Source organism: Anomaloglossus baeobatrachus, chromosome 2 (genome assembly GCF_048569485.1).
Source record: "Anomaloglossus baeobatrachus isolate aAnoBae1 chromosome 2, aAnoBae1.hap1, whole genome shotgun sequence".
Classification (NCBI taxonomy): domain Eukaryota; kingdom Metazoa; phylum Chordata; class Amphibia; order Anura; family Aromobatidae; genus Anomaloglossus; species Anomaloglossus baeobatrachus.
The window spans coordinates 651,339,838-651,361,784 of NC_134354.1; the positions used below are offsets into that span (position 1 = coordinate 651,339,838).

Below are 21,947 nucleotides of genomic sequence, written 5' to 3' on the forward strand. Positions count from 1 at the left end.
AAATGCATCACGGACAACGCGTTTCTGCAGTGAAAGCCGCCTTCTTCACGGTCCAAGCCCCAAAACGCGTTGTTCGTGATGCATTTGTCCTGCATTTACTTTATGTCCTCAGCTCTGTCATATTTTTAAATATAATAATAATAATAATAATAATAATAATAATTTTACAAGTTTTTTGCCACCTGGATTTCCAGATTCTTTGCTGCATCCCTTTTATTTTCTGCACATATATATATATATATATATATATATATATATATATATATATATATTGTTTTTTTTTTTTTTTTTTGCACTTATATCTTCATACAGGATGCGGCCAGGCACATTACTGTAGTCCTTGTAAACTAGGGTCTCCATTCCTGCGTGATGCACTTACATAGTGCTGGGCAGCCCGCCTAGTCTAAGAGTATGGGCGTCATCAATAGGCTGTATGCCAGAGTCTGTGCATCTACATCTGTGAACGGGCCCTATATAAGCTATTTCACCCCCTCCATGGAGTGGCAGTGTGTGAGTGGTTGCTCCATCAGTGTTTTGCACCTGTTGCCTCCATCTTTATTAAGGGGTTTTGCTGCGTCCTGTGAGTGCATTTGATTCTGTGACCTGGGCAGGTTATTGCCCAAAAGCAGGGTTTAAAACCTATAATTAAAGCAATCAATCATTAATTACATTACCTTTTATGCTAAAGAAACAACATTTCCCTGCTTTTATGGGTTGTCTTTTTTTTTTTCTTTTTCTAAACAGAAGAGTCTACCTAAAGAAGATGACAATTAGTTGCCATTCTGCTTGTAAATGGATCTGGCAGCAATTTCCTTGCAGCACCAACAAAAAGGAAAGTAATGGATGGTGCTCATGGAAATCAATAGGTAATGCTCATACAAGCCATGAGTTGTAGCCGCTCTGCACTGTGTTATTCTTAGCGATATGACATGTCTTCTATTGGAGAAAAAAAACCCTTTAAAAAAGGTCTTATTATCTGGATAAAAGCCCTGTACATATAGGTAAATGGAGAAAAACGAAAAATAAGCCTAGTTTGTAAGGTGGAGTCGAATCCCAACTCCTGCAGTGCTCTAGCTAACTTCCATATTTCTGGCTGCACTCGTATAGTGTCAGAATGTGAGATTTTGCCGCTTAGTTTAAGACATCCTGGCTGTTTCTAAACCAGATCTGTATACAGTGTGTCCACCGATATCCTGTCCACCGCCATCAACTTGAGAACGGTGGCAGCTATAGGCATAGAAGTGGTGTCTAGGTATAGTAAAGTATCCATGCGCTACACAATGAAACCACCTATAGCGCCATCTGGTGGAAAACAACGGAGTTAGCATTTTTATCTTGAAAACGGAACGAGATAGAGAACAAAAGTGAAATACAAAGTTGTACGGCATCATCAATTCAATACGAATCGACACCTTGCATACAGAAATGCTAAGATAAGAACATGTAAAACTCACAAGGCTGCGGACGTGAAGCAATACCTCATTGAGACCTTCCTACAAGTCATCGGGTATAATGGCTGCGTGGAGTGGCCTCCACGCTCACCTGACCTGACCCCATTGGACTTCTTTCTGTGAGGTCACATCAAACAGCAGGTGTATGCGACCCCTCCACCAACATTGCAGGACCTACGACGACGTATCATAGATGCTTGTGCAAACGTGTCACCTACCATATTGCACAATGTGCAGCAAGATACAGTATGCTGTCCAGAGTCCAGATGTGCATTGCAGCTGACGGTGGCCACTTTGAGCATCAAAGTTAAATGAGCGCCATATGCGTGACCAGCATTCAATGTTTTTGGGCAGGGTCATTTGTTTCATATCATAGCATTTCTGCATATAAGGTGTCGAGTCGTATTGAATGGATGATGCCCTACAATTTTTTAATTCACTTTTTCTCTCTAACTCGTTCCATTTTCGAGATAAAAATGCTAACTCCGTTGTTTTCCATCAGGTGGCGCTATAGGTGGTTTCATTGCGTAACGCATGGCTACTTTACTACACCTAGACACCACTTCTATGCCTATATCTGGAGCCGTTCTCAAGTTAATGGCGGTGGACAGGATATGGGTGGACACACTGTATAGCTTTTATACAAGTGTTGGTGCACATTTCGTATATATGGTGCACGAAGATAATGTGCAACCGCTCTATAAACTGCTTTTAATCCAACTAATTTAATCATCTGTGTTTCACCAGGTTACCAAATCCACTGTACTATTTAACAATGGGCTTTGTAAAGCAGTGGTGTGATTTTAATCTGCAATGTATAATGCTACTCAGCCTGATGGGGGTCATAGTTGCATTGCTTTAGCGCCCATGGTCTTCTTCAGCATATTGATTAGTTATATATTTAATATACTAATTGATATTCCACAAACCCAAATTTAATAAAAAAAAAAAAGTTAGGGCAGGAGTAATCCAGCTGATGTCAGCATAGTAACCCCGAAACCAGAAAAACACATCTTTTGCTTGGGTACTGAACGGCTGGCCATATTACTACAGCGGTCACTAAAAGAGTAATAAGGCATTACATACGCAGAACGCCTGGAGTCTGGTAAGTATGACGATCCTGGGATGAAGAAGCTGCATTTCTTTTTGGGGGGGGTGGAGTAATCTTTCCCCCAACCATGTTTCAATGAGAAAAAGCCCTACCCTGGAACCCTGGAAATAAGCCCTAGTGCTTTTTATGGTGCAAAAAAAAAAAAAAAAAAAATATATATATATATATATATATATATATATATATATATATATATATATATATATATATATATATATATATATATATATATATATATATATATATAAGACAGTATCTTATTTTCAGGGAAAAACGGTAGTTTCTGGTGTCGTAAAGCTGGGTTTGAGTCTAAGGTCTTACAGCATAACCCAAACATTCTTCAATAAGCACCTACAAATGGATGGAAACAAAGCACTAGACTAGTGACTAGAGAGTTGTTCTAATGCACACACAGGAAATAATGAAGTGTGTGTGACAAAACATGAAACTGCAATAATTTTCTGGGAGAAATACTTCATTTTCTGCAACAATTAAAAGGGTGCCGATGCTTTCGGCCATGACTTAGTATACTATGACACACACTCTTACCTCGGGGTTAGGGCTGACTAAGTTGAACCACAATACTGATGCCCAAGCTCGTACAAATTGAATGAGGTTGGAGATCACAACAAAGGGCAAAGTGGTCGCCTATGAGAGAGATGCCAGAGACATTAGTATGGAAAATTATATGGAGAAGGGAAGAAAAAATGCAATAGTCACATTTTGAAGAAACAGAACACATTCTGATGGAAGACTTCTAAGTATGCCATGAAGAAGATGACAGAAGATGGCCGTATTCTGATGATTTTGCTACAGATCTGCTGCACAGAAGTAACCAAGGAGGAAAGTGCATCACAACATGGCTACATTCACAGGTAACAAACTAACCAGTACGCATTTCCAAACACAGAGATGTTCATCATGTCACATTGTATCTCACTTTTCATCAAACCGATTACACAGATTGGGCCATAATGTACCTCAATAGTCAAACTCTCTCCCCCATAGTTGAATTGAGTCTTTAAGGTAATGATGTGTAGCTCTTCAATAACACTCAACGAGCCCTAAAAATAAGAAAAAATAAAGAAAATGATACGGGTTCATTCAGACATCAGGTTTTTTTCTACATACAAGGTCTTCCTGTGGTTTTCACAATTAGAACTTGTAACTATTATACGGTAATCTACGGAGCTGATTGTTCACAGAAACTCAGACATGTCTGATTTTGACCCAAGTTACAGATCATACGTCAATGTAAATTTATGGGCCTGTGTAAAAAAATAAATAAATGAAACAGCAGTCTGGTGCCATCCACGTGCCTACCATGTGCTGTCAGTTTTACACTGACTGATAGGAGAACATTGAGAAATCTGCATCAGGGTTTTTTTTTGTTTTTTATTTCCCCATGCAAGAAAAACTGACACTGACTGAACATTGATGGAAATCTGATCCAAAACACTGATAATAATAATAATCTTTATTTCTATAGCACCAACATATTCTGCAGCGCTTTACAATTCAGGAGGTTCATATAAAGAAAGTAACACTTATTGAAAGTAGGGAATTTTGTTTACTTACCGTAAATTCCTTTTCTTCTAGCTCCTATTGGGAGACCCAGACAATTGGGTGTATAGCTTCTGCCTCCGGAGGCCACACAAAGTATTACACTGAAAAGTGTAACCCCTCCCCTCTGCCTATTCACCCTCCCGTGCATCACGGGCTCTTCAGTTTTGGTGCAAAAGCAGGAAGGAGGAAACTTATAAATTGGTCTGGGGTAAATTCAATCCAAAGGATGTTCGGAGAACTGAAACCATAACCAAAAGAACAATTCAACATGAACAACATGTGTACACAAAAGAACAACCATCCCGAAGGGAACAGGGGCGGGTGCTGGGTCTCCCAATAGGAGCTAGAAGAAAAGGAATTTACGGTAAGTAAACAAAATTCCCTTCTTCTTTGTCGCTCCATTGGGAGACCCAGACAATTGGGACGTCCAAAAGCAGTCCCTGGGTGGGTAAAAGAATACCTCAATAAAAGAGAGCCGAAAAACGACCCCTTCCTACAGGTGGGCAACCGCCGCCTGCAGGACTCGCCTACCTAGACTGGCATCTGCCGAAGAATAGGTATGCACTTGATAGTGTTTTGTGAAGGTGTGCAGACTAGACCAGGTAGCTGCCTGACACACCTGCTGAGCCGTAGCCCGGTGTCGCAATGCCCAGGACGCACCCACGGCTCTGGTAGAATGGGCTTTCAGGCCCAAAGGAAGAGGAAGCTCCGAAGAACGGTAGGCTTCAAGAATCGGTTCCTTGATCCACCGAGGCAAGGTTGACTTGGAAGCCTGCGAACCCTTACGCTGGCCAGCGACCAGGACAAAGAGCGCATCTGAACGGCGCAGGGGCGCCGTGCGAGACACGTAGAGCCGGAGTGCTCTCACTAGATCTAATGAATGCAAATACTTTTCACACTGGTGAACTGGATGAGGGCAAAATGACGGTAAGGAGATATCCTGATTGAGATGAAAAGGAGATACCACCTTAGGGAGAAACTCCGGGACAGGACTCAGAACCACCTTATCCTGGTGAAAAACCAGGAAAGGGGATTTGCATGACAGCGCTGCAAGCTCCGACACTCTTCGGAGTGAGGTAATTGAGATAAACCCGACGACGCTAGGAGCCAGGACTCAATGGCCACACAGTCAGGTTGAGGGCCGCAGAATTCAGATGGAAAAACGGCCCTTGTGACAGCAGGTCTGTGCGGTCTGGAAGCGCCCACGGCTGACCCACCGTGAGATGCCACAGATCCGGGTACCACGACCGCCTCGGCCAATCTGGAGCGACGAGAATGGCGCGACGACAGTCGGATCTGATCTTGCGTAACACTCTGGGCAGCATCGCCAGAGGAGGAAACACATAAGGGAGTCGAAACTGCGACCAATCCTGAACTAACGCGTCCGCCGCCAGAGCTCTGTGATCTTGAGACCGTGCCATGAAGGCCAGGACCTTGTTGTTGTGCCGTGACGCCATGAGATCGACGTCCGGCGTTCCCCAGCGGCGACAGATCTCTCGAAACACGTCTGGGTGCAGAGACCATTCCCCCGCATCCATGCCCTGACGACTGAGAAAATCTGCTTCCCAGTTTTCTACGCCCGGGATGTGAACTGCGGAGATGGTGGAGGCTGTGGCTTCCGCCCACAGCAGAATCCGTCGGACTTCCTGGAAGGCTTGACGGCTGCACGTGCCGCCCTGGTGGTTGATGTACGCGACCGCCGTGGCGTTGTCCGACTGTATGCGGATCTGCCTGCCCTCCAGCCACCGATGGAACGCCTTTAGGGCTAGATACACTGCCCTTATCTCCAGAACATTGATCTGAAGGGAAGACTCTATCGGAGTCCAGGTTCCCTGAGCCCTGTGGTGGAGAAAAACCGCTCCCCACCCTGAAAGGCTCGCGTCCGTCGTGACCACAGCCCAGGTTGGGGGTAGGCAGGATTTTCCCTGCGACAGAGAGTTGGGAAGGAGCCACCACTGAAGTGACGTCTTGGTTGCAAGGGAAAGAGAGACATTCCTGTCGAGGGACGTCGACCTCCTGTCCCATTTGCGGAGAATGTCCCATTGGAGTGGGCGCAGATGGAACTGCGCGAAGGGCACTGCCTCCATTGCTGCCACCATCTTCCCCAGAAAGTGCATGAGGCGCCTCAAGGGGTGTGACTGACCCCGAAGAAGAGATTGCACCCCTGTCTTCAGCGAAAGCTGTTTGTCCAGCGGTAGCTTGACTACCGCTGAGTGAGTATGACACTCCATCCCGAGGTAAGTCAGTGATTGGGTCGGTGTCAACTTGGACTTTGGGAAGTTGATGAGCCACCCGAACTGCTGGAGAGTCGCCAGAGCGACGGCCAGGCTGTGTTGACACGCCACCCGGGAAGGTGCCCTGACTAGGAGATCGTCTAAGTAAGGGATCACCGAGTGTCCCTGAGAGTGTAGGACCGCCACAACGGATGCCATGACCTTGGTGAAGACCCGTGGGGCTGTCGCCAGGCCGAAAGGCAGTGCCACGAACTGAAGGTGTTCGTCCCCGATGGCGAAACGCAGGAAGTGTTGATGTTCGGGTGCGATCGGCACATGGAGATAAGCATCCTTGATGTCGATTGATGCTAGGAAGTCTCCTTGTGACATCGAAGCGATGACCGAGCGGAGAGATTCCATCCGAAACCTTCTGGTGCTCACATGCCTGTTGAGCAGTTTGAAGTCCAGAACGGGACGGAATGATCCGTCCTTCTTTGGCACCACGAACAAGTTGGAGTAGAAGCCGTGACCATGTTCCTGAGGGGGAACGGGAATCACCACTCCTTCTGTCTTCAGAACGCCCACAGCCTGAAAAAGTGCGCCGGCCCGAGATGGGGGCGGAGATGTTCTGAAGAAACGAGTCGGAGGACGAGAGCTGAACTCTATCCTGTAACCGTGAGACAGAATGTCTCTCACCCATCGGTCTTGGACATGTGGCCACCAGGCGTCGCAAAAGCGGGAGAGCCTGCCACCGACCGAGGATGCGGTTCGGGGAGGCCGAAAGTCATGAGGAGGCCGCCTTGGAGGCAGTGCCTCCGGCGGTTTTTTGGGGGCGTGACTTGGACCGCCACGCATAGGAGTTCCTCTGGCCCTTCTCCGGCCTGTTGGACGAGGAGGATTGGGACTTGGCTGAGGGCCGAAAGGACCGAAACCTCGGTTGTATTTTCCGTTGCTGAGGTCTCTTCGGTTTGGACTGGGGTAAGGAGGAGTCCTTTCCCTTGGATTCCTTAATAATTTCATCCAATTGTTCGCCAAACAATCGGTCGCCAGAAAACGGCAAACCGGTTAAGAACTTCTTGGAAGCAGAGTCTGCCTTCCATTCGCGTAGCCACATGGCCCTGCGGACTGCCACCGAATTAGCAGATGCTACCGCTGTACGGCTAGCAGAGTCCAGGACGGCGTTCATGGCGTAGGACGAAAAAGCCGACGCCTGAGAAGTCAAAGACGCAACTTGCGGAGCAGAGGTACGTGTGATCGCATTAATCTCAGACAGACAAGCTGAGATAGCTTGGAGTGCCCACACGGCTGCAAAGGCCGGGGCAAAAGACGCGCCTGTGGCTTCATAGATGGATTTCACCAGGAGCTCTATCTGCCTGTCAGTGGCATCCTTGAGCGATGAGCCATCTGCAACTGATACTACTGATCTAGCCGCCAGTCTAGAGACTGGAGGATCCACCTTGGGACATTGAGCCCAACCCTTAACTACGTCAGAGGGGAAGGGGTAACGTGTGTCATTAAGGCGCTTAGTAAAGCGCTTGTCCGGAAATGCTCTGTGCTTCTGGACAGCATCTCTGAAGTTAGAGTGATCGAAAAACGTTTGGGAAACCTAAACTGGTGTTTCTCCTGCTGCGAAGCCGACTCCTCTATAGGTGGAGGTGGGGGAGAAGGATCTAGCACCTGGTTAATGGACGATATAAGATCATTTACTAAGGCATCCCCCTCAGGTGTATCAAGATTGAGGGCAACGTCAGGGTCAGAGCCCTGAGCTGCGACGTCCGCCTCGTCCTCCAGAGAGTCCTCAAGCTGAGACCCCGAGCAGCGTGAGGAAGTCGGGGAAGATTCCCAGCGAGCCCGCTTAGCCGGTCTGGGACTGTGGTCCGTGCCGAAGTCCTCCACGTGAGACCTAAGGGCCACCCCAGGAGCACGCTGCGGCGCAGACCGAGAGGGGCCTGGAGGCGATGATCCAACAGTGCCTGGGGCCTGTGTAAGGACCGGTCTGGACTGCAAGGCTTCTAGTAGCTTGGCAGACCATTTTTCCATAGACTGAGCCATGGATTGTGAAAGTGACTCAGAGAGTTTCTCAGCAAAAACTGCAAACTCTGTCCCTGCCGCCTGGACAGTGGAAGCAGGAGGGTCTGCCTGATCCGAGGGGCCCACTAGTGACCGAGGCTCCGGCTGAGCAAGTGCAACAGGGGTCGAGCATTGCTCACAGTGAGGGTAGGTGGAACCCGCAGGTAACATAGCCCCACAAGAGGTACAGGTTGCAAAAGAAGGGAATTTTGTTTACTTATCGTAAATTCCTTTTCTTCTAGCTCCAATTGGGAGACCCAGACAATTGGGTGTATAGCTATTGCCTCCGGAGGCCACACAAAGTATTACACTCAAAAGTGTAAGGCCCCTCCCCTTCTGGCTATACACCCCCAGTGGGATCACTGGCTCATCAGTTTTAGTGCCAAAGCAAGAAGGAGGAAAGCCAATAACAGGTTTAAGGACCAATTCAATCCGAGGAACATCGGAGAACTGAAACCATTCCACATTAACAACATGTGTACCCGAAAAAACCGAAAAAACCCCCGAGAAAACAGGGCGGGTGCTGGGTCTCCCAATTGGAGCTAGAAGAAAAGGAATTTACGGTAAGTAAACAAAATTCCCTTCTTCTTTGTCGCTCCATTGGGAGACCCAGACAATTGGGATGTCCAAAAGCAATCCCTGGGTGGGTAAAAGAATACCTCATGATAGGGCCGTCAAACGGCTCTCTCCTACAGGTGGCCAACCGCCGCCTGAATGACTTATCTACCTAGGCTGGCGTCTGCCGAAGCGTAGGTATGCATCTGATAATGCCTGGTAAAAGTAAGTAGACTCGACCAGGTGGGTGCCTGACACACCTGCTGAGCCGTAGCCTGGTGCCGTAATGCCCAGGACGCACCCACGGCTCTGGTAGAATGGGCCTTCAGCCCTGAAGGAACCGGAAGCCCAGTAGAACTGTAGGTTTCAAGAATTGGTTCCTCGATCCTCCGAGCCAGGGTGGATCTGGAAGCTTGCGACTCTTTACGCCGACCAGCGACAAGGACAAGAGTGCATCCGTGTAGAACCTGAGTGCTCTCACCAGATCCAACAGCTGCAAATCTTTCTGAAGTTGGTGGACTGGATGAGGACACAAAGAAGGTGAGGTGATATCTTGATTGAGATGAGAGTGGGATACCACCTTATGGAGAAATCCCGGAATCGGGCGCAGAACTACCTTGTCCTGGTAAAGGACCAGGAAGTAAGATTTGTATGAGAGCGTTACTAGCTCGAAAACTTCTCCTAAGAGCCGTGACCGTACTAGAGAGGCCACTTCCCGTGAAAGGTGGGAAAGGGAAAATCTTTCCTAGGCTCGAAAGGCGGCTTCTTAAGAGCAATTAGAACCTTGTTCAGATCCCAGGGCTCTAACGGCCGCTTGTACGGAGTGCTGAGAAGACAAACTCCCTGCAGGAACGTGCGTACTTGCGGAAGTCGTGCTAGGCGTTTCTGAAAAAATACAGATAGCGCTGAGACTTGTCCCGAGAGGGAGCTGAGCGACAACCCATTTTCCAACCTAGATTGCAGGAAGGAAGGAAACATAGACGATGGAACCGGCTTGGGAGAAACCCCTTGAGCCGAGTACCCAGATAAGAATATCTTCCACATCCTGTGGTCAATCTTGGCGGACGTTGGTATCCTAGTCTGTCCCATGGTGGCAACCACGTCCTGAGATAATCCTGAAGACGCAAGGCTCCAGGACTCAATGCCACACCGTCAGGTTGAGGGTCGCAGAATTCAACTGGAAAAATGGCCCTTGAGACAGCAAGTCTGATCGGTCTGGTAGTGCCTCCGGTTGGCCCACCGTGAGGTACCACCGATTCGAGTACCACGTCATCCTCGGCCAATGGAGCGACGAGGATGGCGCGGCGGCAGTCGTGCCGAACTTGCGCAGCACTCTGGGCAACAATGCCAGCGGCGTGACCCATAAGGTAGCTAGAACTGCGACCAATGCTGAACTAAGGCGTTCGCCGCCAGAGATCGAAGATTGTGAGACCGTGCCATGAAGCCGGGACGATGTTGTTGTGCCGTGACGCCATTAGGTCGACGTCCGGCATCTGTCAGCGGCGACAGATCTTGAGGAGACCATACGCCTGCGTCCATACCCTGGCGACTGAGGAAGTCTGCTTCCCAGTCTTCCCATGGGATGTGAACTGAGGATACGGTGAATGCCGTGCCTTCCACCCACGTCAGAATCTGCCGGATTTCCTGGAAGGTTTGCCGGCTGCGTGTTCTTCCTTGGTGGTAAATGTATGCCACCGCTGTGGAGTTGTCCGATTGAATTCGGATTTGCTTGCTTTCCAGCCACTGCTGGAAGGCTAGTCGAGCTAGATACACTGCTCTGTTTTCCAGAACATTGATCTGAAGGTTGGATTATTTCTGAGTCCAAGTACCTTGAGCCCTGTGGTGGAGAAAAACTGCTCCCCACCCTGATAGACTCACGTCTGTCGTAACTACCACCCAGGATGGGAGTAGGAAGGACCTTGGGAAGTACATGAGGCGGCTCAATGTGTGCGACTGGTCCTTAAAGGAGAGATTGTAGCCTTGTCTGTAGTGAACGCTGTTGATTTAGCGTAAGCTTCACTATCGCTGAGAGAGTATGAAACTCCATGCCTAGATATGGTAGCGATTGGGTCAGGGTCGGATCTGACATTGAAAGTTGATGATCCACCCAAAACTCTGGAGAGTCTCCAGCGCAACATACGGGCAGTGTTCCCTAAGAGGGTGCCCTGACCAGGAAATCGTCCAAATACGGGATCACAGAGTGACCTTGAGAGTGCAGAACTGTCACTACTGCTGCCATGAACTTGGCGAAGACCCGTGGGGCTGTCGCCAGCAGGAAGGAAGAATTACGAACAGAAGGTGTTCGTTTCCTATAACGAAGCGCAGAAACGCTGGTGCTCTGGATCAATCTGCACGTGGAGATAAGCATCCTGTCTATTGATGCTAGGAAACCTCCTTGGGACATTGAGGCGATGACGGAGCGGAGTATTCCATCCAGAACCGCCTGGTGCTCACGAGCTTGTTGAGCCGTTTAAGATCCAGAACGGGACGGAACGACCCGTCCTTTTTTGGCACCCGAAATAAATTGGGGCAAAAACCGTGACCTTGGTCCTGAAGAGAAACGTAGTCACCACTCCTTCTGCCTATAAAGTGCCCATCGTTTGCAGAAGCGCAACGGCTCGGCCGGGAGGTGGAGAAGTTCTGAAGAATCGAGTTGGAGGACGAACTAAACTCTATCCTGTACCCGTGAGACAGAATGTCTCTCCCCCAACGGCCATTGACCTATGGCAGTTAAATATCGCCAAGGCGGGAGAGCCTGCTACCGAGCGCGGATGCGAAGAGAGGAGGCTGCAAGACCTGAGGAAGCCGCCTTGGAAGCGGGTTTTCAGACTGTCTGTTTTGGGCGTGACTGAGCCCGCCACGATCTGAGCTCCTCTGATCTTTTTGAGTCCTTTTGGACGAGGGGACCCCTGCTCTGTTGGGGTTTGTTTGTCTGGGCTGAGGTAAGGATGAATCTTTACCCTTGGAGTGTTTAATGATTTCATCCAAACGCCCACCAAACAGTCGTTCCGCAGAAAAAAACAAACTGGTTAAGTACTTTTTGGAAGCAAAATCTGCCTTCCATTGACTTAACGACCAGGGTCTGCGTAAAAACACGGAGTGAGCAGACGCCTCTGTCGTACGGCTCGTAGAGTGTAGGACAGGCGTGATCGCGTAAGACGCAAATGCAAACATTTGAGAGGTTAAGGATGCCACCTGCGGTACAGATGTACGTGTGACTGTGTCCATCTGTGTAAGACAAGCTGAAATGGCTTGGAGTACCTCTATGGCTGCGAATGCTGGAGCCAACGGCGCGCCTACAGCTTCATAGGTGGATTTCGACCAGAGATCCATCTGTCTGTCAGCGGCATCTGTAAGTGGAACCCCATCTTCCACTGCAATTATGGATCTAGCCACAAGCCTGGAGAGTGGAGGATGTCCCTTGGGACACTGGGTCCAGCCCTTGACCACGTTAGGGGCAGGGATAACGTGTATCTTAAGCCGCTTGGAGAAGCGCTTATCTGGATAAGCGTGGTGTTTTTGGACTATCTCTCTGAAGGCAGAGTGGTCCAGAAAAATACCTAATTTACGCTTGGGATACCTGAAATAGAATTTCTCCTGCCGTACAGCTGGCTCCTTCACAGGAGGAGCTGAGGGAGAAATGACCAACATTCTATTGATGGACGCTATAAGATAATACAGTATGGCGTCCCCATCAGGTGTACAGAGATTGAGAGCGGTCTCAGGATAAGACTCCTGAGCAGCTATCTCCGCTTCAGCACCCAGAGAGTCCACCTGCGGAACCCTGAGCAGTGCGATGAAACTGAGGGCCGTTCAGCGAGCCCGCTTAGGCTGTCTGGGACTGTCGTCCGTGACAGAGCCGTGACTCTGGGATGCACGTGACCCCCCCGGAGCTGTAATTGTTCACACTGAGGGGGACCATGGATCAATGATTCAACAGTGCTCATGGTGTGAGAGACTTGTCTGGACTGCAAGGCTTCTAGTATCACAGCCATAGTCTCAGAAAATCTGTCAGTAAACACTGCAGACTTCATCCCCAGCCTCTGGATCATTAGCAGAGACTCCGGCTGAGTTGCATACAATGGGGGTGTATGTAACCTGCCGGCCATATAGCCGTACCTGCTGCACCGGCTGCATGGAAAACATGTGCTTCTGCACCTCTGTTTTCCACAGACAGTATGCTGTAATCTCCTCCGCACAATAAGGAGGAAATATACAAAAGTACGACCAAAACAGTGCAATGCATAGCGTAGAAGCATATATCTCAATGCACTTTGGCACTAGTGGGGTTAGCACCACAAGTGCTGATTAACGCCTGCTCACAGCGATTGTGTGAACCTCAGAATCCCTGTCAGGGTGTTCCCACACTTGTCTGTTTTATCGCTATAGAAAGAACTGACAATAATGGCTGCCGGCGTCCTGTGTTAGAGAAGGAAGCCGTGGGCGTGCTTGAGAAAGTGCGGGAATCCGGTTTCACAGTGCACACAGTGAGAGGGGTGGAGTATGCAAAACATACTCCAGCTCTCCGGGCTGCCGTGATGTGCAGCGTCACGCCCCTACCCTGACTGGCAGGCCTGTGGGCGTTAACGAACGAACAAGGCCGCAAAAGCCGGGGACTCGATTTATAAGCGCGGCTGCCGTAAAAGCGCGGCCAGCGCAGAAGTCCCCGGCGCACCACAAGTCCCAGCCGCGTCGCAGTCCCAGCGGCCGGCGCGACCGTTCTACATAAGTCTGCCCACTCAGCTAAGCTGAAGTGAGACAATGGCACAAGCGCAGCAGCGCTGATGTCCCCGGCGCACTAACACACCCAGCAATGCTGCGGTGTGCGTGCGAAATGCACGGGGACACAGAGTACCTTGAGGAAGCAGGGCCATGTCCCTGATGTACTCCGCTCCATATCCAGCGTCTTCTCTAGGGGCTGCAGATGGAGCACGGTCTCAGTGCCTGGAGACCGGTAAATCCCACTTCGCCCAGAGCCCTGTAACAGGGATGGGGAAGGAATCAGCATGTGGGCTCCAGCCTCCGTACCCGCAATGGGTACCTCAACCTTAACAAACACCTCCGACATAAAGTGGGGTGAGAAGGGAGCATGCTGGGAGCCCTGTATGGGCCCTCTTTTCTTCCATCCGACATAGTCAGCAGCTGCTGCTGACTAAACAGTGGAGCTATGTGTGGATGTCTGACCTCCTTGCACAAAGCATGAAAACTGATGAGCCAGTGATCCCACTGGGGGTGTATAGCCAGAAGGGGAGGGGCCTTACACTTTTGAGTGTAATACTTTGTGTGGCCTCCGGAGGCAATAGCTATACACCCAATTGTCTGGGTCTCCCAATGGAGCGACAAAGAAAAACCCTTTGCCTTAGCGCCCTTGCTCCTTGAGGACGACATGCTGTTGTCTCCTAGGAGAGTGATCACTGAGGGTATATAGCCAAAAGTAAACAACCCGGCCGAACAGAGAAAATATATACAATATATATATATATATATATATATATATATATATATATATATATATATATATATATATATATACTCCGGCACCCTATGGGGACCAGCACCGGGTGACCGGTGTGGCTTACCGACCGTTTAAAGCGGAGTGTGTGTCCACCAGATTCCCTGCCTTAGGTCTCCCAGAGCTGCAGAGCTCGTTCCTGAAATCCTCCACCGGCAGAATGTGTAAAAATGGCTGCCGGAGCTCTCAGGGGAGGAGGGAGCCGTGGGCGGCGACTAGTAAAGTGCGGGAATCTGGGGCCCCACAGTGATCAGTGAGGGGGGGGGAGGAAACCTAAAGTATGCTCCAGCCCTCACTGCCGACGTCAGGTCGACCGTCCCGCCCTTACCCCTGACTGGCAGGCCCGGGGGCGGGAGTTATGGTACTAGGCCGCAATGAAGCCGGGGACTAAATTTAATACCGCGGCCGACAAACAGGCTCGGTCGGCGCGGAAGTCCCCGTCTTCACAAACCAGCAGCTGCTGCAGCGTCTGTGAAACAAGCGCTCCATGCACAGTCCCCATGGGGACACAGAGTACCTTTAGATGCAGGGCCCTGTCCCTGAGGATACATAGACTCCTGTCCGGCAGATTCCCACAGGGGCTGCGGAGGGAGCCCGGTCCCAGTGAATGGATGACCGGTCAGGATCCCACTTCTCCAAGAGCCTCTAAGGGATGGTGAAGGAAATGGCATGTGGCTCCAGCCTCTGTACCCGCAATGGGTACCTCAACCTTAACAGCACCGCCGACGTAGTGGGGTGAGAAGGGAGCATGCCGGGGGCCCTGTGGGGGCCCTCTTTTCTTCCATCCGATAAAATCAGCAGCTGCTGCTGACTAAAATGGGAATGCATGAGTGGATGTGTGCCTCCTTCCACACAAAGCATAAAACTGAGGAGCCCGTGATGCACGGGAGGGTGTATAGGCAGAGGGGAGGGGTTACACTTTTCAGTGTAATACTTTGTGTGGCCTCCGGAGGCAGAAGCTATACACCCAATTGTCTGGGTCTCCCAATGGAGCGACAAAGAAATACAATAATTAGAGCAAAAAAGGACAACCCTGCTCGTGAGAGCTTACAATCTACAATGAGATGGGGGGGCAATGTACAGGTGTTTAATTACAATGACAGTCCAGCTATCTCAAAGAAATGGGGGACAGATAAAGGCTGCATGAACCAGTCGTTTTGGATGTAGTGGAGTTTGATGGAGAGTTATGTTGTGAGAAGTCACGGATGGACTATGTGAATTGAATTCAACTAGGGAGTGTGATAGGCCACCCTAAAAAGATGTGTTTTTAGGGAGCGTCTGAAGCACAGTAAGTTGTGGTTCATCCTAGTTTCTTAGGGTAGAGCATTCCAAAAGATTGGAGGAGCTTAGGAGAAGTCTTGAAACCAGGAGTGGGAGGTTCGGATTACTGTGTACGTTAGTCGAAAGTCGTTTGCAGAGCATAGAGAATGAGTAGGGTGACAGACAGAATTGAGGGTGGAGATGTAGGGGGGTGCTGCACTTTGGAGAGATTTGTGGGTGAGAACAGGCAATTTGAATTGGATCCTGTGATATATGGGCAGCCAGTTCAATGACTGGCACAGAACAGAAGCGTCCGAATAGCGGTTAGCCAGATAGGTGACTCTGGCTGCTGCATTAGGGATGGCCGGTAGAGGAGAGAATCTAGTTAGTGGGAGACCAATCACTGATGAGTTTTTTTTGCACACAAAAAAAGTCTAATGTCTGAATAAGGCCTAACAAAGAAAAATTGAAAAACAAAAAAAATAGCTTTAGTGAACACCATACTAAAGATTTATCACTCACATCATTTGTGCCTTTACCTCCTTTTCCTCCTCCAGCTCGCTGTTCTTTCAGTATCTAAAAAAAAACAAAACTCTGTTACAATGCGGCTGATTTACTGCTCTGAATCTGTAGGGCCCATTCTACACAACAGAGGCCAAAAGAGGGTCTTCTTACAGTAGTTGGGCCAGTTTGTGCAATACTACCATTTCTCAATATACAGGAAAGCGTAATTGACTATGATGTCATATACAGTAGCAAACAGTAGAAAAAATATATGTATTATTGTTTAAACTGGCACTAACTGTGTGATGTATATAACCATAAGCCTGAACAGGGAAATATCCTGAAGAGGTAGAAACCTTCCTATGGATGCCCCATACACAAAGAAGTAAAGAAACAGATCTACATTTAAAAATAAAATCAAAAACAGTGCTTATTCCAGCACAAACTGTTGCGGCCTTGTAATGCTACTAAATACTATATCAAAACAATAAAAATACAGATGATAATTTGATTTAATACTTTATATTAGTGTATATGAGTAAATTTAAAAGAATTAAAAAAATTATAGACAAAACTTTTTTTTTCTCGCAAAGAGAGCCTGATTCCAGGGATGTGTCACTTCATAGGCTGTATGCTGCAGTTTCAATACAATCAGTGTTTTATCCCTGTCTGGCTAGGTGTTGCATGCACTCCAGTCATGATTACCTGTGTAACTCCGCCCCCACAACTGACAGCTTGCTGATATCGCAAAGTGTACACAGAAATGTGCCAGTCAGGGGTGTGGGCGGGGTTATACAGAGCTCAGAACTCTAAGGCTGCTTTCACACATCCGGTTTTTGCAGTGCGGCTCAAGCCGGCTCAAAAACCTATGCAACGGATGCGGTGAAAAACCAGATCCGTTGCATACGTTTTTCCATGCGGCCCGTCCGTTTTTTGACGGATGCGGCTTGATACTGAGCATACGCAGTGCAAAAAACCGCATCCGGCGTCCATAGGCTTGCATTGAAAATCACGCCTCATCGCGCCGGATCTGGCGCGATGCGTTTTTTTCGCCGCACAAAAAAAACCTGCCAGGCAACGTACCATCCGGCCGCCGCATGGGCTAAATATGCCGGACGCAACGCAAGGCCATGCGCCACAATACGGCGCTAATGCAAGTCTATGCGGGAAAAAACGCAACCGGCGGCAAAAAAAAACGGTTGCGTTTTTTCTGAAAAGCGCCGTATTGTGCCGCTCAGCAAAAACCGGATGTGTGAAAGCAGCCTTAGAGCTGCCACATCTACATCAGAGAAAACAGGGATTCTATCAAAGCTGCACCAGCAGTACAGTAAGTGACACATTGATGAAATCAGGGGGTCTGACTTTACATTAAGCTACTATCAGATTCTATAGCAAAAACCTGTGGACAGATTCTCTTTAAAAGGTTAAAATTATAGTCCTGTAGTTATATTATGGATAAACCCCTTTATGCCATCGTCAGGACAGGTATTACTAACCCACCATTAGAAAGTGCTGTGAGGACATCTGTGTCAATATGCAGGTGAATAAAGAATGGCAATATTGTGAGAATATACAGAACATACCAAATGTTTAAAATCTACCGAGAGTCCCTCTCCCCTTGTATATTCCAAGGATTTGTCTTCTGAACCGAGTACATTAAACCTGCGATATCTATATAAACAAAAAAGTGAAAAAGAACTTGTCGTTGATGTCCATTAGCAAGCATGTGTAATGAGGTATTTCAGTGCTATAACATCTGAATGTATAGATGGCCTTACCCTGGATGGCCTGGAGGACTCCTGTTTAAAAAAAAATATATGTAAGATTAAATAAAGAAGAGGGAACCTGTACTCATATAAATGATAGACGTGTGTGGTCCCCCAAATCATCATAAATATATTTTTTTTGTAGAGATCTGATCTGCGAGTCCGGAGAAATTTAGTGCAGAATTCACATGATAATCAGGCGGTAAGAGCATTCGGGGTGTCAGTGCGCCTGAAAGAAGCGGTAAAGAGCAAACTAACACCGTGCACTCCATCCTGATTCGTATGACTTCTAAGTTACATTTCTTAAAGGGGTTGTCCACTACTTTTACATTGATAGCCTATCCTTAGGACAGGTCATCAGTGTTCAAATGGCTGGGGTCTGACACCACGCACCCCCGCCGATCTGCTGCCTTCGGGCCCTGCAGCGGCAGCCGGAAATGCTCCGTCTTCTGATAGTAGCTGCGGCTGGGTACTGCTCATCACCTCTTATTGATTAGAATGGGAGGCGGTTGTGCAATACGCAGCCGCGGTCGCTATCAGAAGACAAAGGAGCTCCGGAACTGAGCATTTCTGGCTGCCTGCTACTGCCGCTGGGACTACGAACAGTTGAGTGGCGGGGGTGTGGGGTATTGGACCCCGGCCAATCAGACGTTGATTACCTATCCGAAGGACAGGCCATCAATGTCAAAGTAGTGGCCAACTTTGTTAAGACCGGCTCAGCAGATGTCTACAAAATAGGTTTCCTTTTTACTGCAGAACAAGCGCCTCTATACCACTGCTTCCACTAGTAAATACCTACTGACAGGTTTCCTTTAACTTTCATAAAATGATGGGGAAGATGAATTATTCTGTATCACATTTCAAACGGGTTGTGCAAAGTTAATCCCAGTGGCTTGTGCTAGAGGACACATCTGGTGCATGCTTAGCCATCTCTGCCTAACTATAAAACAAGCTTTATGGCATTATTGTGGCACAGCTTACGCCAACACCCTTTTCCATTAATCCACTATCCATTGTGGATCAACACACAAAAAATGAAAGCACTTAATGTGTCACACACTGGTGTAGCATGGTGGGGGCCACATGGGCATTAAAGTCTGGGGATCCTTCAGACTAATGTATTGAACTTTGTTGTATGGAGAAGACTATATTCATTCAATCGCATTGCAATAAAAGCCATTTGTAGATGTGCAGAATCTGCTAGTTGGGTTCACCTTGTACGATATGGAACTTTATTCTTGGGTGCATAAATTAACTCCCAGCAGTGTGCAGTCAGAAGAAATGACTAGTTCTTGCTGTTCAGTGTTGGGATACATTGATCAATAGTGAAAATTGTATGATATGAGAATTTGTTCCCGACCCCTCTCTCCCACTCGATCATATCAGCTCTGGGCCTAACAAAGCTGCGAGACCCTGCTGGGTCATGCACAGGCATTCTAATAAATCATTATAAAATAGTAATGAAATAAAAGTCCCCATGTGTTAAAAAACAGGAACAAAAAATATACTATTCCCTGCAGCAATTGCATTAGAATTATTCCAGTAAGGCACGTCACTCCTGTTGGAACATTACCTAAAACTGTGTGGGAGATAATGAGAAAGTAGCAGCAGTAGTGGATTTCTCCGGTAAGCAATATTTTTTTGGGGAGACCTAGACAATCCCATTTTAGTGAGTAATCAAACACATTCAACTTCATAATCCTTTATACAGATTTATAACCATTCCACACAAAGACATTGTCTGCTTGTGGTTCCTCGTATATTGATGCACAGCCAACATAAGCACACGGCTGAAATGGCCATTTCACCTTTCTTTTCCCGGTTTCCCCAATAAAGATCTCTCCTTCCACCTTCCCTCCCCGGCTTACCTCCCCTCAAACAAAAAACGCAAATGTTTGAACGGTTTACAAAGAAATTGTCTAATGTTTCTACTTTGTTCCACTAAACTAATGTAATATATAAATGTTCTAATATGTAATAATAAAAATATTGTAACCATAAGCACACGGCTGGGGGCTGCACCCTGTAGCAGTAGGCTTTATCTGTGCTGGGTATCATAATATGGGGGGACCCTACACCAAATATTTATTAATTTTTACTGTACGATATAGACCCAGAAACAGGGTCTGTGATTGGTTGCAGGCAGACACTGTCACACAGCCTGGGGCACATCTGACTGCAACCAATCACAGACGTTAGCATGGCCGGTGGGCGGGGAAAGCAGTGCATGTGGACAGGCAATAATGAGTGGGCCCAGGAAGTGGAGAGGCCGCAGGAGCAGTGTAGAGCCACTCCGGAGCCTCTTTATTTTTCCTTTATTTTTTTTTTTATTTCCCAAGTTGACGGATCAACAACCGGAATCCCGGGCCTGGTCCAGTACTCGGGTAAGTTTGAAACCGTGCGGATCTGGACTTTTACAGTCTGGGTCCACCCATCACTATTCATGAGTCCAAGTGTACTGATTCTCTGCCCAAGGAGGCAAAAAGCTGCAGCTTGTACTGAGCAGTGTGAGATCTTAGCACCAGGAGGGACACTGACGAGCTGTCAGTCAGGCTGGGTGGAATGAGATTTAATTAAACTAACACAAGATTATATAGATATTTTGATATGGATAATCAAAATACATGTGGCATCCTTATCAGGTACAAGACATCTATTTAGTAATCTAGCAGTTTCTGTTAGAAATCTTGTGATAAATTTAAAGGGTAACAATACTTTCCAGTAACGTTTCAGAATAAGCTGCCCAGTGTGTGAACTGGAAGAATAACAATATATCTGGCCAATTCTATCCTGCATTTCCCCTGTTTCTAATTCTTTAGAAGCTTGGTAAAGGAGATCTGCTGCTATGATCTCTGCTAGACACAGAACAGTACAAGAGGAGGGATTCCTGCTCTTCATTCGTTAGCATGGAGACCAGCTGTAGCAGCAAGTAGGGAATCATACAGCAGAGCTCAGGTGTCAGGATGTAAATCAGCACAGAGGTGAGGTAGTTAAAGGGAACCTGTCACCACTTTTTTGGCCTATAAGCTGCGGCCACCACCACTGGGCTCTTATATACAGCATTCTAACATGCTGTATATAAGAGCCCAGGCCAGGGGTATAACACAAAAATACTTTATAATACTTACCTAACGGTCGTGCTGTGGGCCTTATGGGCGTCTCCGTTGTTCGGTGCCGGCCCGCCTCTTTTGGCCATCTTCGTTCTCCTTCTTCTCTAGCCGCTGTGCATGACGGGTCCGACGTCATACACACTCGCCGGAATTCAGGTCTTGAGCAGGCGCACCTTTATCTGCTATGAGCAGGGCAGATTAAAGTATTGTAGTGCGCCTGCGCAGGACCGGTGAGTGTGTACAACGTAGCCACGTCATGCACCCAGGCTTCAGAAAGAGGACGAAGATGGCTGAAAGAGGAGGCGCCGCCTCCGGACAACGGAGACGCCCATAAGGCCCACAGCGCGACCGTTAGGTAAGTATTATAAAGTGTTTTTTATGTTATACCCCCGGCCTGGGCTCTTAGAATGTTAGAATGCTGTATATAAGAGCCCGGTGGTGTTGGCCGCAGCTTATAGGCCAAAAGAGTGGTGACAGGTTCCCTTTAATGTTAGAAAGCTCACCTCAATGTTTGAATTGCTTCCTCTGCCTGTTTCTTTCCCGTGCTCCTCACTTCCCCCTTTCTCCATAGAATATAATCGGTTGTGTAACAAGACACCACATTGACCTAACTTGTCTGAGCTGCTTTTTCACAGCAGATGGTAAGATCAGGAGGTAGGGTGAGAATAAGCGTCAGAAGAAGCCGATTTTTCTTATAAAATATATTACAAAGTTTCTTAAAAATACCTGTACAATATTTATACAAATATTGTTGAAGGTGCAGTTCCATTTTAAGTCCCTTGAGAACTTAAGGGGTTGTCCAATAAATATTTATACACAAAATTCTATG

General features: G+C 47.8%; 1 protein-coding gene across 2 annotated transcripts in view; it reads right to left on the minus strand.

Annotated features, from left to right (window-relative positions):
- Positions 1-21,947, minus strand: part of STAT2 (signal transducer and activator of transcription 2) — a 180,978-nt gene that overhangs the window by 57,581 nt on the left and 101,450 nt on the right. For both annotated transcript variants that reach the window (XM_075337007.1, XM_075337005.1), the window contains exons 12-16: positions 18,021-18,041; positions 17,826-17,913; positions 16,261-16,314; positions 3,543-3,626; positions 3,112-3,210 (exon numbers count right to left, since the gene is read on the minus strand). In XM_075337007.1, coding sequence (XP_075193122.1) covers positions 3,112-3,210; positions 3,543-3,626; positions 16,261-16,314; positions 17,826-17,913; positions 18,021-18,041 — 346 coding nt within the window. The remainder of the gene's footprint in view (positions 1-3,111; positions 3,211-3,542; positions 3,627-16,260; positions 16,315-17,825; positions 17,914-18,020; positions 18,042-21,947) is intronic.